The sequence below is a fragment of the Aethalodelphis obliquidens genome, unplaced genomic scaffold, assembly GCF_003676395.1.
Source record: "Aethalodelphis obliquidens isolate GAN/ISIS:26980383/991018 unplaced genomic scaffold, ASM367639v1 scaffold4, whole genome shotgun sequence".
Lineage (NCBI taxonomy): Eukaryota > Metazoa > Chordata > Mammalia > Artiodactyla > Delphinidae > Aethalodelphis > Aethalodelphis obliquidens.
The window spans coordinates 41,174,392-41,190,056 of record NW_020837948.1 but is presented as its reverse complement, the minus strand read 5'-3'; the positions used below and the strand labels follow the sequence as shown (position 1 = coordinate 41,190,056).

Sequence of the window (15,665 nt, the reverse complement as noted above, 5' to 3'; positions counted from 1 at the left end):
TTTTATTTATAATCTAGGGAAAAATGCCAGTAATACCTTTCCAGCAGAAAACATATACCAACTTTAATCATGCATTATTTTAAACCAGCAATACACACATTGCTGAAATAGAGTATTTAAACTTGCCTAAAAAATTATGTCTACTCCTAAAATGTGTTGCAATCAGAACTAGTGAGAATAGCTACCAGTATGTGAAAGTACCCTGAGTCTAATAAATAAATTCTGGTAAATTGTGGCAGAAAGTGCACTGGCAAGCATACCGATGCAGGTCAAACCTGATATTTTTTAACGTCACTTCAACAGTGCTGGAGTAATTAGCTCCTCTGTATCCCTTGTCAGTTTCTCATAGCAGCATGGTGTGCAAGGAAGTACACCCAGCCAGGGCTGGAAAATGGGTAACACCGATAAGGAAGCCCATCAAGAAGATGAAAAGTACTCATTAATCATTCATCAAACAAATACCAGAAAGCAGGAACTCTATTGTAATTTCACCTCATTTTCTTTGTTATGGTACATCTGACAATATAATCAAAATAGTAAGGTCTGGACACCTCAATGTGGAAAAATATAATCTCTGAATAAATACCACCATTTGCTACAAATAACAGTCTGAAATTGGAAAATAAAATAATGATAAAAGATGCAAACGTATCCCTTATTTATAAGAGGTTCTGATCTGGAGAATAAAATAGGAAATTTGAATTCAAAAAATACAATACAACTAGACTACTGATACCCAGGATACTCACAGAAACAAAGAACAGGCCAGATCTTCTTATGCTGTTTCTCTTTAATATTACCTCTGGGTTCAGAGAAGGCTCACGACATTCAAACAAGTGAGCTACAACTAGGCTGAGGGGGAACTTACCACATCCCTGTGTTCTCCTTCCTTAGGGGTAAGGACGACTGAGAGCAAAATGATTCCAAGATCATGGTCAGGATAGCGGGGATCTTTCAGTGTGACGGTCACATCCGTGGGCCTATGATATAAAATATTAAGATTTTGAGCATGAAGGAAACCATCGGCAAAAGGCAAACTACTGAATGAGAAAAGATAGTTGCAAATGATATATCCAATAAGGGTTTAATACCCAAAATATATAAAGAACTCATACAACTCAATATCAAAAAAACAAGCAATTTGATTTAAAAATGGATAAACATGTTTCCAAGAAAGACATGCAGATGGCCAACAGACACATAAAAAGATGCTCAAAATCACTAATTATCAGGGAAATGCAAATCAAAACCACAATATTGTCACCTCACACCTGTCAGAATGGTGATTATCAAAAAAGCAACAAACAATAAGTGTTCGTGAGGTTGTGGAGAAAAAGGAACACCTGTATACTGTTAGTGGGAATTTAAATTGGTGCAGCCACTATGGAAAATGATACGGAGGTGCCTCAAAAAATTAAAAATAGAACTATCGTATGATCCAGCAATTCTACTCCTGGGTATCTATCCAAAGGAAACAAAAACAGCAATTGAAAGAGATACATGCACCCCTATGTTTATTGCAGCATTATTTACAAGAGCCAAGATATGGAAACAACCAAAGTATCCATTGATAGATGAAAGGATAAAAAAGATGTGGTATTTATGTGTATATATATCTATATATGTATATATATACATACATACACACACACACACACACACACACACACACACACACACAGGAATATTACTCAGCCATAAAAAGAGAGTGAAATCTTGCCATTTGCAACAATACATATGGACCTGGAGGGTATCATGCTAAGTGCAATAAGCCAGACCAAGACAGATAGCATATGATTTCACTTATATGTCAAATCTAAAAAACAAAACAAATGAAAAAACTAAACAAAGCAGAAACAGACTCATGGATACACAGAACAAACTGTTGCCAGAAGGGAGGGGAATGGGGGAATGGACTAAATAGGTGAAGGGAATTAAGAGGCATAAACTTCCAGTCATAAAATAAATACACAGGGATATAACATACAGCATAGAGAATATAGTCAACAATGTTGTAATAACTTTGTATGGTGACAGATGGTTACTAGACTTATTGAGATTATTTTGTAATGTCTATAATTTTCAGACCCACAATGTTGTATACCTGAGACCAATACTGTATGTCAACTATGCTTCAATAAAAAATAAATATATAAAATAAAAAAAGATTTTGAACTGTCATTAAATGAATAAGCCAAAATATATACTATATATATATATATATATATTTTTTTAACATCTTTATTGGAGTATAATTGCTTTACAATGGTGTGTTAATTTCTGCTTTATAACAAAGTGAATCAGCTATACATATACATACATCCCCACATCCCCTCCCTCTTGCATCTCCCTCCCACCCTTCCTATCCCACCCCTCTAGGTGGTCACAAAGCACCAAAACTGAGTTATCTGTAGTGAGGTGAATGGACCTAGAGTCTGTCATACAGAGTGAAGTAAGTCAGAAAGAGAAAAATAAATACCATATGCTAACACATATATATGGAATCTAAAAAAAAAAGTGGTTATGAAGAACCTAGGGGCAGGACAGGAATAAACATACAGACGTAGAGAATGGACTTGAGGACACAGGGAGGGGGAAGGGTAAGCTGGGACGAAGTGAGAGAGTGCATGGACTTATATATACTATATATTTTTAAGAAGAAAAGAAATTTTGTCTTCCTTTAATTTCCTGGTACAATTTTTCTTGTTATTAAAATAACATCAATGTATTAAGTTGTCCAATAAATCATGGGCCAATTGGGTATACTTGGATTCACTGCCTAAGTTTCAGCTCTTCATGGGGTTCTAGAAAGGCTGTGGGGTTGCTGGAAAGGCTAAGGAAGTACAGCAGTATTAAGAAAACTGTAAGGCCCTTCTCTGTGATCTCTAAATACACAGAGAGCAATAGCAGCTATTTTCTATAAATTTGAGTCCAACAACTCAATGACGGTCTTTTACTGACCACTACCTTCCTTTTAGTTCTTTAAGATTTTTTTTTCTTAATCAGAAGTATGATTTAGAGTAAATAAACAAGTGGGAGAAGAGGAAAATATAAAATATAAATTGCCTGATGTACATTATAAATATACTTTAAAAACAACGTATAGTTATTTGAAGAACTTCTATTAAAATAATGCTTCTATTTTTGGCTATTTAAACCTATGCCTAAATTTTTAGATTCAGAAATGCAAGGAAACCAGCACTTAGAAGAGGTGATCAATACTTAGAAGGCTTCAGAATTAGAGAAGTATCTCTGAGGAAGAGATTATGAATTGCGCAATATTACCCACAGTAACTTTTAGAAAATAATGTAGAATACACATTCAGTTGATAATGTGTAGGTAATATCTTGTTTACATATTTCAATTAATATTGAACAAATAGGGGTTCATGCCCTCCATAAGCCTAAGGGACTGTGGAACATTCAGCACCACACTTGAATCCTGAAATGTTGGCAAATTAGGAATGTTCCCTTGCTTGTTCAATCATTTATTCATTTAATTCACAAAACATGAATTGAACATATGTGATACTAGGTTCTGGGTAAAAACCAGCAGTCAAGCCCAAAGATAAGACACTTGTCTTCATGGAGCTTAACATTTAGTAAATGATACTGTTGGATTCTAGTACTGGGGAGATGGCTTGACGGGGAAAGTGGTCCAAATAAAAACTTTCAATCCTGGCTGCACCTCAGAATCAACTGGGAAGCTTTTAAAAAGTGCATAATCCTGCACTCTATCCATAATGATTCTGGTTCTGTAGATTGTGGGTGGTGTCTGGAAATCTATACATTTATAAAGGTCCCCAAATAATTTGGGGGAACCACAGGTACCTTTCAATGCTAAGATTTTACAATACTAGGACACTCTTTCAAATGATGCTTAATTTACCAATTCAAGAAATGGTGTTATGAAAAATATGAACAGTTTTTTGATGTCAGGGGTTTTAATTGAAACATAAGTAACCTATCAAACTGATAATATACATAAGTTACAATAGTTGTGAATGCAAATTGCTCCAATATTAATTTAGTTATAACTAATCATTGTGGTTTGATGATAACAACTTGTTCCTTTTATTTTAACAAATGCATATTAGGCATTATAGTGTATATGTATATATATATGTACATACACACATATGCATATATATACGCACATACACACATATGTATTTATATGGGGTTACAATTTGATTTGGTTCATTTTCCTGTAAAAATGATTACATATAAAAATTAATAGCCAAAACTTCATTACAGTTTATAATGATTACATGATAAAGATTTAAGAACATTTGTAATTCTTTATGATGCTTATTTATTATTTTTTTCAAAAGCAATACCTTAATGCATTATATAGTAGCATAAGTATTTATACGGCTACTATTATTATCCATCTGTCTACATCCAGAGGGTACTGATTTCTTTTTTTTTTTTTTCCGGCCCCACTGCATGGCTTATGGGATCTTAGTTCCCCAGCCAGGGATTGAACCCAGAACCCAGGCCCTTGGCAGTGAAGGTACGGAGTCCTAACCACTGGACTGCCAGGGAATTCCCATGTTGATTTCTATACATAGAATGTAATGGCATACACAAATATGTGATTTTTAAAAGCGGTAATTTGATGTTTATGTGGTTTTGAGGGGAGGGTATAGTTAGCTAAATACATAAAATAAGTAATGTGGTAAAATAAACACCAAATGCTTATACATAATCTTTTGGTTTTTTACCCATCTCATATGTTCTTTTCCATTTACAATTATTTTTCACCAGTAATCTATCTTTAATAGAGAAAAAGAGAAAGTTATGCTCTGTGATTAAACGTAGTAATTTGCATACCCTTATGCAGAATCTACAGAGAAAATAACCGTGGCCTTTACGAAGAACAGCACAGCCCAGTCTAGCTGGAGCTCAGTTTCATGATAACGGACCACATATGACACCACCTAGGACTTCCTTCAGCCATGGTGAGGGGGGAGCAAGCAATCACCCCGAGGTCAGGCCTGCTAGGCTCTGGGTTGGAATGAAGGACACATAGGAAGTATAGAAAAGGCCACTCTTTTGTCCAGTTTGAGGCACAGATGACCATTGGAAGACCACCAATAAGCTGCCACTGTGCTCAGACTACAACATATAAGGAGTTCTACTATTTATATTCATCTACATTTAAAATATAAAGTTGTGATCTGACCCATTACTCTGCTTTCCACTATTCCTGCCACATGATATAACATGATCATCTAAACCAGTGGTCCCCAACGTTTTTGACACCAGGGACCAGTTTCATGGAAGACAATTTTTCCACAGACCGGGGATTGGGGGGTGGGGGATGGTTTCAGGATGATTCAAGTGCATTACATTTATTGTGCACTTTATTTCTATTATTACTACATTGTAATATATAATGAAACAATTATACAACTCACCATAATGCAGAATTGGTGGGAGCCCTGAGCTTGTTTTCACTTGCCACTCACTGATAGGTTTTGTTTTTTTTTTACATCTTTATTGGATTATAATTGCTTTACAATGTTCTGTTAGTTTCTGCTGTACAACAAAGTGAATCAGCTATATGTATACCTATATCCCCTCCCTCATGAGCCTCCCTCTCTCCCTCCCCATCCCACCCCTTTAGGTCGTCACAAAGCACCAAGCTGAGGGGCTTCCCTGGTGGCGTACTTGTTAAGAATCTGCCTGCCAATGCAGGGGACACAGGTTTGAGCCCTAGTCCGGGAAGATCCCACATGCCGCGGAACAACTAAGCCCATGTGCCACAACTACTGAGCCTGTGCTCTAGAGTCCGTGAGCCACAACTACTGAGCCCATGTGCCACAACTACTGATGCCTGTGCACCTAGAGCCTGTGCTCCACAACAAGAGAAGCCACTGCAATGAGAAGCCTGTGCACTATCACAAAGAGTAGCCGCCACTCTCCAGAACTAGAGAAAGCCCGCCCACAGCAATGAAGACCCAATACAGCCAAAAATAAATAAATAAATAAATTTATTTAAAAAAAAAGCACCGAGCTGATCTCCCTGTGCTATACAGCAGCTTCATGAGTCTGCAAGCAATGGATTTATTATGGTCTCTGTGCAGTCAAACCTCTCTGCTAATGATAATCTGTATTTGCAGCCACTCCCCAGCGGTAGCATCACCGCCACAGCTCAACCTCAGATCATCAGGCATTAGATTCTTATAAGGAGCATGCAACTGTGCAACCTAGATTCCTCGCAAGTGCAGTTCACAGTAGGGGTCACGCTCCTATGAGAATCTAATGCTGCTGATCTGACAGGAGGCGGAGCTCAGGCAGTAATGCGAGTGACAGGAGCGGCTGTAAATACAGATGAAGCTTTGCTCGCTCGCCTGCCGCTCCCCTCCTGCTCTGCAGCCTGGTTCCTAACAGGGGTTGGGACCCCTGATCTAAACCAGATCTTTAAAACCACCAAAGCTGATTTGGCAGCCTCTTTTGCAATCCATTCCAGCACTACTGGACCTTTTTTTGTTTTGTTTTTTCGGTACGTGGGCCTCTCACTGTTGTGGCCTCTCCCTTTGCGGAGCACAAGCTCTGGACGCGCAGGCCCAGCGGCCACGGCTCACGGGCCCAGCCGCTCCGCGGCATGTGGGATCTTCCTAGACCGGGGCACGAACCCGTGTCCCCTGCATCGGCAGGCAGACTCTCAACCACTGCACCACCAGGGAAGCCCCACTGCTGAACCTTTTAAAACCTATTTTTTCTTCTGTAGTATTAATCAATTCTTAGCTCCTATGTTGAAATACATTAAAAAAAATAAAAGCCCATAATTTGGTGCAAGGAATGGTTAATATTTATAACATTAGTTATAACTAATCATTACTTTACAACTAGTCAAGCAATGATAAGTTAATGTAACTGAGTAAATACAACCAATCTGCCTCCACTTTCGGGCTACTCCTCGGTAACCTAGGATTACTGACGATGGCAAAATTAGATTCTACTTCGGCTTAAGTGATAAGAGTGCTGCTATTTTCGATGCATAGTGTACTCATCTTGTTTCCTATGTGATGGCCTCATTCTTAAATTAATAATTATGATTAACATATATCATCTTCTTTATGCCCCACTATAATCATACCATCAATGTGAGAGCAAGGAACGTGTCTTAATCTAGATTCCTGGTGCTCAGCACAGTCTGGGGGACAAAGAAAGTGTCTTAAGAATTTTTCTGCTGGGGACTTCCCTGGCAGTCCAGGTCCGGTGGTTAGGACTCCGTGCTTCCACTGCAGGGGGTACGGGTTCCATCCCTGGTTGGGGAACTAAAATCCCTCATTCTGCATGGCGTGGCCAAAAAAAAAAAAAAAAGAATTTTTCTGCTGAATAGTTGTTGTCGAATGAGATAGTGAGGGAAGATGCTAAGTATTATTTCTACCAGGTAAGTGAGAAAGACATACTTAAGAAAGTCTGGCTAGCATAAACACTCACAACCATAAATGACAGAACAGTGACTAAAACCCAGATCTGTTGACATTTTCTGTTACACAGGCCCAGTTTCATAAAAAGGTGAAGTGATATTACAACAGTTCAAAAGTTACCTGTTTAATTCCAATTGTGTGAGATCCAGAAAGGCTGAGCCCATAAAGTCATCCTGTAGTCCAAAGTCATAGTCAAATACCTATGAAGCCAAAGACACAGACATTATTATAAACAATTCCAATATAAGCTTTAAGTGAAAAACGTCTTCATTATAAAATACTGGTTGTCTATGTCACCAAAATCAATAAAATTTCCTAAGATTTATTTTTAAAATTTTATTTGTTTTTGTGTTTTGAAATACTAAGGTCTCACAAAACATTCAAAGGAAATTACACTTAATTTTATAATTAAAATTACTGATTTGTATAAAGTAGAACATCAAAGGTGATAATAAAATCAAATAAATTATAGTGAATCCTCAAAAATGTGGGAACCACAGGCTTATAATATTTTCCTCTCATTATAGATGGTCTATTAGCATTACTGAAAGGCAGAGTGAGTTGGTATGAAATTCAACAAATATGTCTTCCATACTGGGCTGTAGGTGATGAAGATATGACTCCAATTTCTTGTATTTTTCAGGTCATCAAAGATATATTCTCTGATATTATAGGACAATGCCATTTTAAACATACAAATAAGTAAACATTAAGATATTATGATTAAAGTACTTCATAAAGTTATTTTAAGGTTAAATTTTTATTATCACAAGCAATGATTAGGGCATAATATTAATGTGACGTTATAACAACAACAAAACAGAAAGAAAAAGAAAAGAATGTATTTCTTTCTTCTGTCAAAACTATTTATCTTCTTTGCGCCCTTCATGGTTTGTATTCATACTATGATGAACAGGACAGGCAATGTGCTTGACCTGCTGGACGCTACACTGAACAGCTGGGAGAGTCCATAAAAACCCAAATAGATATATACAGTTCAGTGAGGAGCACCATGGAGACAGAAGTGTAAGGCAATGTGTTGGGAGCTGATATTTTATTTTATTTTATTTATTTTTTGCGCAGGCTCAGCGGCCATGGCTCACGGGCCCAGCCGCTCCGCGGCATGTGGGATCTTCCCGGACCGGGGCACGAACCTGTGTCTCCTGCATCGGCAGGCGGACTCTCAACCACTGCGCCACCAGGGAAGCCCAATTTTTTAAAATTAATTAAAAAAAATTTTTTTATTCAGGTATAGTTGATGTACAATATTATATAAGTTTTAGGTGTACAACACAGTGATTCACAATTTTTAAAGGTTATACCCATTTATAGTTATTATAAAAATTGGCTATATTCCCTGTGCTGTATAATATATCCTGTAGCTGATTTATTTTATACGTAGTAGTTTGTACCTCTTAATCCCCTACTCCTATCTTGCCCCTCCCCCCTTCCCTTTCTCCATTGGTAATCACTAGTTTGTTCTCTATATCTATGAGTCTGTTTCTTTCTTGTTATATTTATTAGTTTGTTGTATTTTTTAGATTCCACATATAAGTGACATCATACAGAACTTGTCCTTCTCTGTCTGACTTATTTCACTTAGCGTAATACCCTCTAAGTCCATCTGGTTGTTGCGAGTGGCAAAACTTCATTCTTTTTTATGGCTGAGTAATATTCCATCACACACACATACACACACACATACACACACACGAACACCATATCTTCTTTATCCAACCATCTCCTGATGGACACTTAGGTTGTTTCCATACCTTGGCAATTATAAATAATGCTGCCACGAACATTGGGGTACATGTGTCTTTTCTAATTAGTGTTTCCATTTTCTTTGGATATATATCCAGGAGTGGACATACATCCATTTTAATGGTACAGTTCAATGAGTTTTGACAAATGTCTATGGCTATGCAACCACTGACACAGTCAAGGTGGAAGACAATTCCATAATTCCCAAAGTTCCCTCATGATCCTTTTCGACATTCTTCTTCCTCACCTGCTCTGCCCTTGGCAAACACCGATCTGCTTTCTGTTTCATAGATTTGCTTTGTTTTTCTATAATTTCATATAAGAAACTACTGGTTACCAAGGGGGGAAAGGGGGGGGTGGAATGAATGGGAGATTGGGATTGACATATATGTACCACAATGTATAAAATAGATAACTAGTGAGACCCTACTGTATAGCACAGGGAACTCTACTCAATGCTCTGTGGTGACCTAAATGGGAAAGAAATCTAAAAAAAAAGTGGATATACATATACATGTAACTGATTCACTTTGCTGCACGGCAGAAACTAACACAACATTGTAAAGCAACTCTACTCCAATAAAAACTAATTTAAAAAAGTAAAAAACCCATGATGCTGAGTGATATAAGCATTCAATGAAAATATACATTTCAAGCTGATATTTTAAATTGGGAGTCCAGGAAGGCCTCTCAGAGGAAGTGTGATTTTGTAGAGACTACAATGATGAGAACGATTAAGCCATTAGAGTGACACTGGAATGGGAAGAGCGCACCAGGTGGAGGAAACAGCAAGTGATTAGCATGTTCAAGGATCAGCCAGCAGCCAGTGTGGCTGAAGCAGACTGAGAAAGATGGAGAGAGGAAGGAAGTTGGAGGGAGAGCTCAGAGCTAGATCAGATGGGGTCATTTCCAAAGAACTCTAAGTGAATGGGAGTTGGCTAATTTCCATCCATTTAAACATTTTCTTGCTCATTTATTTCCTTGGTCAACACTGATTAAATGCTTATTATGTGCCAGACACTGTGCTAGGTATTGAGTAAACTGTGGTGAGGAAATCTCACATTGTCAATGCTTATAGTTTAGTGAGGGAGGCAGATGTTAAACAAGGAAGTGCACAGGTGATAGAATTACAAACTTAGATGACTGTTGTAAAGAAAAGAACAGGATACAAAAAGAAAAAAATTACATTGGAGATCAGGGAAAGCTTTTAAGATTGATAAAAGGGTTAATAGATGGAGTTTAGAGTTGTGTTTCTGACCTTTTCAAATAGAAAATCATTGTATTGCTCACTGGAGTAAATGAGCATAAACAGGTAAGTCTGCTCTTGAAAGGATGACCCAGACCACTGGACTCTCCAGGAGGTGAGAATGCACTGGGCTGAGAGAACCCGTAGCTCAGCATCCCTCTGCCCAATCCTTGACACCACAGTTAAAAAGCTCCAAGCTGGGGCTTCCCTGGTGGCGCAGTGGTTGGGGGTCTGCCTGCCAATGCAGGGGACACAGGTTCGTGCCCTGGTCCGGGAAGATCCCACATGCCACAGAGCGGCTGGGCCTGTGAGCCATGGTCGCTGAGCCTGTGCATCCGGAGCCTTTGCTCCGCAACGGGAGAGGCCACAACAGTGAGAGGCCCGCGTACCGCAAAAAAAAAAAAAAAAGCTCTAAGCTGAGGGAGTAGCATGTACAGAAGCCCTGCACCAGTTACTGTTTTCTTTTCTCTAGTACAGGTGTACTGCAATTTAAACAAACTTAATATGTAAAAAGTTGATATTAAAAAAAAATAAATCCCTTGCTTTACAAAGGGATTCTTAAATTAGAAGAGTCACAAGGGATTTATTTAAGTTATAAGCTCCTCTAATGCCTTTTAAATTATTCAATTTATAGTCATTCAATTTACTTACAACCTTTCAGGAGTACATTTGTTGTAGAAAGCACAGCACTCCCGCAGTAAATATTCTCCTTGATCAATTACACTTCTGAACTTTAGTCATCTGCTCAGTGGCATATCTTATACAACTGACACCTTGGTATTTGCAAGTGGCTGCAGTAGTGTATTTTACAACATAAAATTTACACCAAAATTAGAGAAATTTCTCTTGTGCAATCTCTTCTGATTGTATCAGCCTTAAGGATTAAAATCTTGGGGTGACTACAGTGACATACAATCCATGAGAACACCTGGGATTCACCTACACATATGGAGTGGAAGGTTGTGAATCCAGTGAATTGATCAGCATAGACAGCCCAAATGGGCGAGTCAACATTCAAACTCTGTTTATTCTCACGGGGAGAGTCTTTTCTACCGTCCTAATGCTAGATGTTTACAATAGTTCTCAATTCCTATTACTCAGCAAAGGCATAAACACAGGGAAGAATGGAAACACCAGAATCCATTCCTTAATGAAATTGTTTGCTATGCAATTTGGTTCCAAGCTCTATAAACTATTTGTCAGAGGGAGCATTGCTCTAGGTGAAGTGTCAGAAAATATAGAACATAGAAGAGTGATGAAATAGGAGAGGCACTCCCACTGCAATAAGAAGCACAGTTAATGACGATTAATGTTTACTCAACATTTACCATATATAAGGCATTGTGTTAAACACATCATATAGATTTTTAAATTTCATTCTTATACAACTCAGTGAACAAAGTATTGCTTCCATTTGTCAGATAAGGAATCCAAAGCTTAAAATATTTATGTTACTTGCCCCTAAATGCCCGGGCTAAGAAGAGGTCAGATTCAAATTTTGTAATGGATTTCAGACACAGAGCATATTTAAAGTGATGTACAGTCAGGGTTGAGGGTCGTTGGTATATGAAATTCTTTTTAGGACCCTTAGAACCTACTGAGAAATAATTTTGGACAAGACAGTTATATGGTCCTTAGCTTGACCCATGCTTTAAGTACCTTTTCAATTTTAAATCTTAAGCTTGGATAGATGTGAGTTATTTAAGGAACTATCAAGTTTGTTAAAATGACAATCTTAGAATCAGTACTATGGCTCCAAACAGAATAGTTTTTCTAGTTATCAAAATCTTTCTATTATTTAGAAAAGCACTTTCAATTTAGCTCTTCTAGCTCCTGATTAGGCCAAACAAGCAACTATTTACATTTCTCCTTTTAGATTACTTCTACCTCTTTCCACTGTAATTCTGGGTGCTCATCATGTACCTGGAATAATAGTGTCAGTGAAATTACAATGGAGAATCTGAATTTAATTCAACTGAAATGGATGCTGAATTTACTCTATTATTTAAGATGTGTGCTGGAGCATCTCTGTGGATACAGAGCAGGCTCCAGGGGCTCTTATCTCAATTAGAAGCACTGCATTTAACTCCCAGATTCTACTGCTACCCTACGATAAATATGTTTCAAGCCCATCCCTGCAGCCTTGTTTTTATACCTGCCCTTACTGTGAAGTCATTCATAACTGAAGGAATATTCTCTTTTTATCAAAATTAAAAGCTATATGAATTCCAACCAATTGGAAAGTGTATTTATTTATTTTGTGTAGTATTTAAAAATGACACTACCAAGATTTTTTAAAATTTGTTTTTACTAGAAATGTTACAAGTACTGTAACTTCAGTGTGATTTTATAACCTTAGCTTAGAACTGAATTTTGTTTCCCTTGGTAATCTTTACACTGATAGAAATCAGATTACAGTGTGCATGTGGACTTTTTTTCCTTGAACCATAGAGAGGAGGGTTGAAGAGAATATTTTCTAATCATCTAGTTCATGGATGCATTTTCATATTTCCTGTCACTACAGCATCAGTTAGTCCCTAAGAAATCTTTCAGGCAAGATTAATTTCCAATCACAGAGGATACAGGCATCCTATAAAAGTCAATCACACAGAGCTATGTAGAGACGATGAAAATAATGCAATCTTCATGAAAGTCTAGTAACTTAAAATATCATTTCCACCAATGTATATTATTTAGGTCTTTGTGTGTCCCACATTAGGCAAAAAGTAGATAACACAAAACATGGGAAAAGTAAAGGTGAAAGTCAGAATTTTTTTTTCAAAAGAAGCCCTATGCATGGTCCAGAAAATGAAAATCAAATGAAAACGATCAAAGCATATTAAAAAGTATAAAGCATTCATAAAAATAAAGTCTTGTTATTTTATGTTTGTACTAGTATTTGAGAGGCCAGTGTGATTTCTGTTTAACTTATTTTTTATTATGTAGAAATGTAAAAGAAAGTGTCAAATCTTTTACAATTCACTATGTATCTTCTTCTGTAAGGTGGAAGTTAAGTTGTGGCTACATAATGTTGTACTTTGGAAACTCAAAGTGGTAAAAAACAAAAACCACCCTTGGGTTTTCTCTCCTAACTTCTTTGTTCCCAGTGTGATATTAACCAGGCCTTTGGTCTATAGGCAGTGTTACAGTCTCCATTTTCAGTATGTAAGTGTATCTATTCTTGCTCTCTTAAACCAAAACAAAAATTTTTGCCACCATTTTTTTCTGTGTACTTCAGATTTTTGTTTGCTTTTGAGCCTATTATGATATTCCTTTTGAAATACACATTTGACATCTGGATTTCTGCACAGATAAATGTCATTCTTGAACACAAAAGAATACCAGAGGGACCCAGCCATTACCTAATGTAACACTGGAACATTCATTTGTAACCGCTTTAAAGACTGGAGATCCACATGCTTCCGTCATAGAGTAATATCCCATTAAAGAAACAGATTCACAGCAAACGCAATTAGAAATTAATCCTTTTCTTCCATAATTTTTCTCTTAAGGGACATTATATGAGATCCCAATGGTCCAGTGCTATCCTTATTAACCCTGCTTTCCTTTCCTATCCATTTCCTTCATGGTTGCAGCTGCTCTAACTTATTTCTTCTAAACTTCCCTAGGAATAAGCTTCCTTAATCCTACTTGTCTTTTAAAAAATTCCTTTTTTCCCCTTATCTCAGTTCTTTATTATGAAGGTATTTCCTTTTTTCTCATGTAGACATTTCTTTCTCTCTACTCTCACATTAATAATTCTTGGGTCATGATTTTTTTTTTTTTTTTTTTTTTTTTTTTTTGCGATACGCGGGCCTCTCACTGTTATGGCCTCTTCCATTGCGGAGCACAGGCTCCAGACGCGCAGGTTCAGCGGCCATGGCTCATGGGCCCAGCCGCTCCGCGGCATGTGGGATCTTCCCGGACCAGGGCATGAACCCGTGTCCCCTGCATCGGCAGGCGGACTCTCAACCACTGCGCCACCAGGGAAGCCCGGGTCATGAATTTTGAACACTAAAAGATAGCTCACTAATTCTATTTAACTGATTTCCTTTAGCCATTGTCCATTTGAGACAATTTCTTAAGCAAATACAGGTCTATGCTCCCCATGATGACTTCTAGAAACTTATCAACTACATACTTGTAGTTCTCTTTTTCATCGATTTGATAAATGGCCCTGCTATGATTTTAGTAACATCTTGATTACTTTTTCCTTTCTGTGGAAAACAGAAACAACTGGAAGCAATGCAAATGAAGATTTGAGGGGAAGAAGGATGCCCAGAGATTGCTGAAAGAGTGATCAAGTGATTTTTGGGGCTCATGTGCCAGTGTGACAATTTAGAGAAAAGGATGGGGCATGTGATGTAGTAAAAGCAGAAAAAGGTTTGGTCACTGCATGGATAGTCAGAACATAAGAGTCAAAAAGAATATAAGTACCTAGAGATATGAATTAAAGGGAAGTCAGGTTTGAAAGTAAAATAAGCAATTAAGGTTAACTCCATAAATTCTTCTTCTTTTTCTAACTACATCAAATGAAAGGAAATACCTTTTTTTCCCCTCCATCTTTGGTAATGTAATAGAGACAGGAGTTTTCCTTCCTCTATTATGTTTACCCTCCTCACCTTCCAAGTAAAGCATTTTGTTTGCAACCAGGAATGGTAGATCCCTGATATAATTCTTTCTAAAATATTTATTTATTTATTTATGGCTGCGTTGGGTCTTCGTTGCTGTGCGTGGGCTTTTCTCTAGTTGCAGCGAGCAGGGGCTACTCTTCATTGTGGTGCGCGGGCTTCTCATTGTGGTGGCTTCTCTTGTTGCGGAGCACAGGCTCTAGGCGCATGGACTTCTGTAGTTGTGGCATGCAGGCTCAGTAGTTGTGGCTTGTGGGCTCTAGAGCACAGGCTCAGTAGCTGTGGCACACAGGCTTAGTTGCTCCGCGGCATGTGGGATCTTCCTGGACCAGGGCTCAAACCCATGTCCCCTTCATTGGCAGGTGGATTCTTAACCGCTCTGCCACCAGGGAAGTCTCCCCTGCTATAATTTTTAAACAGAAAAGGTGTGTTCTGTGTAAGCTCTTCCTGCTAGATTATATGGAGTCTTGTTTTTATACGTTCCCAAAGTGCACTAAATCAGTTAACTGCACCAAGCAGGAGAAGATAGACTTCATAATTCTCCTAACTATAACTGGCAATAGAACTGTCCAGAAGAAA

At 37.8% G+C, this 15,665-nt stretch overlaps 1 protein-coding gene across 5 annotated transcripts in view; it reads right to left on the bottom strand.

Annotated features, from left to right (window-relative positions):
• Window positions 1-15,665, bottom strand: part of MCTP1 (multiple C2 and transmembrane domain containing 1) — a 361,361-nt gene that overhangs the window by 249,657 nt on the left and 96,039 nt on the right. For all 5 annotated transcript variants that reach the window (XM_027100597.1, XM_027100599.1, XM_027100600.1 and 2 more), the window contains exons 4-5: window positions 7,566-7,645; window positions 869-980 (exon numbers count right to left, since the gene is read on the bottom strand). In XM_027100597.1, the coding sequence (XP_026956398.1) occupies window positions 869-980; window positions 7,566-7,645 (192 nt within the window). The remainder of the gene's footprint in view (window positions 1-868; window positions 981-7,565; window positions 7,646-15,665) is intronic.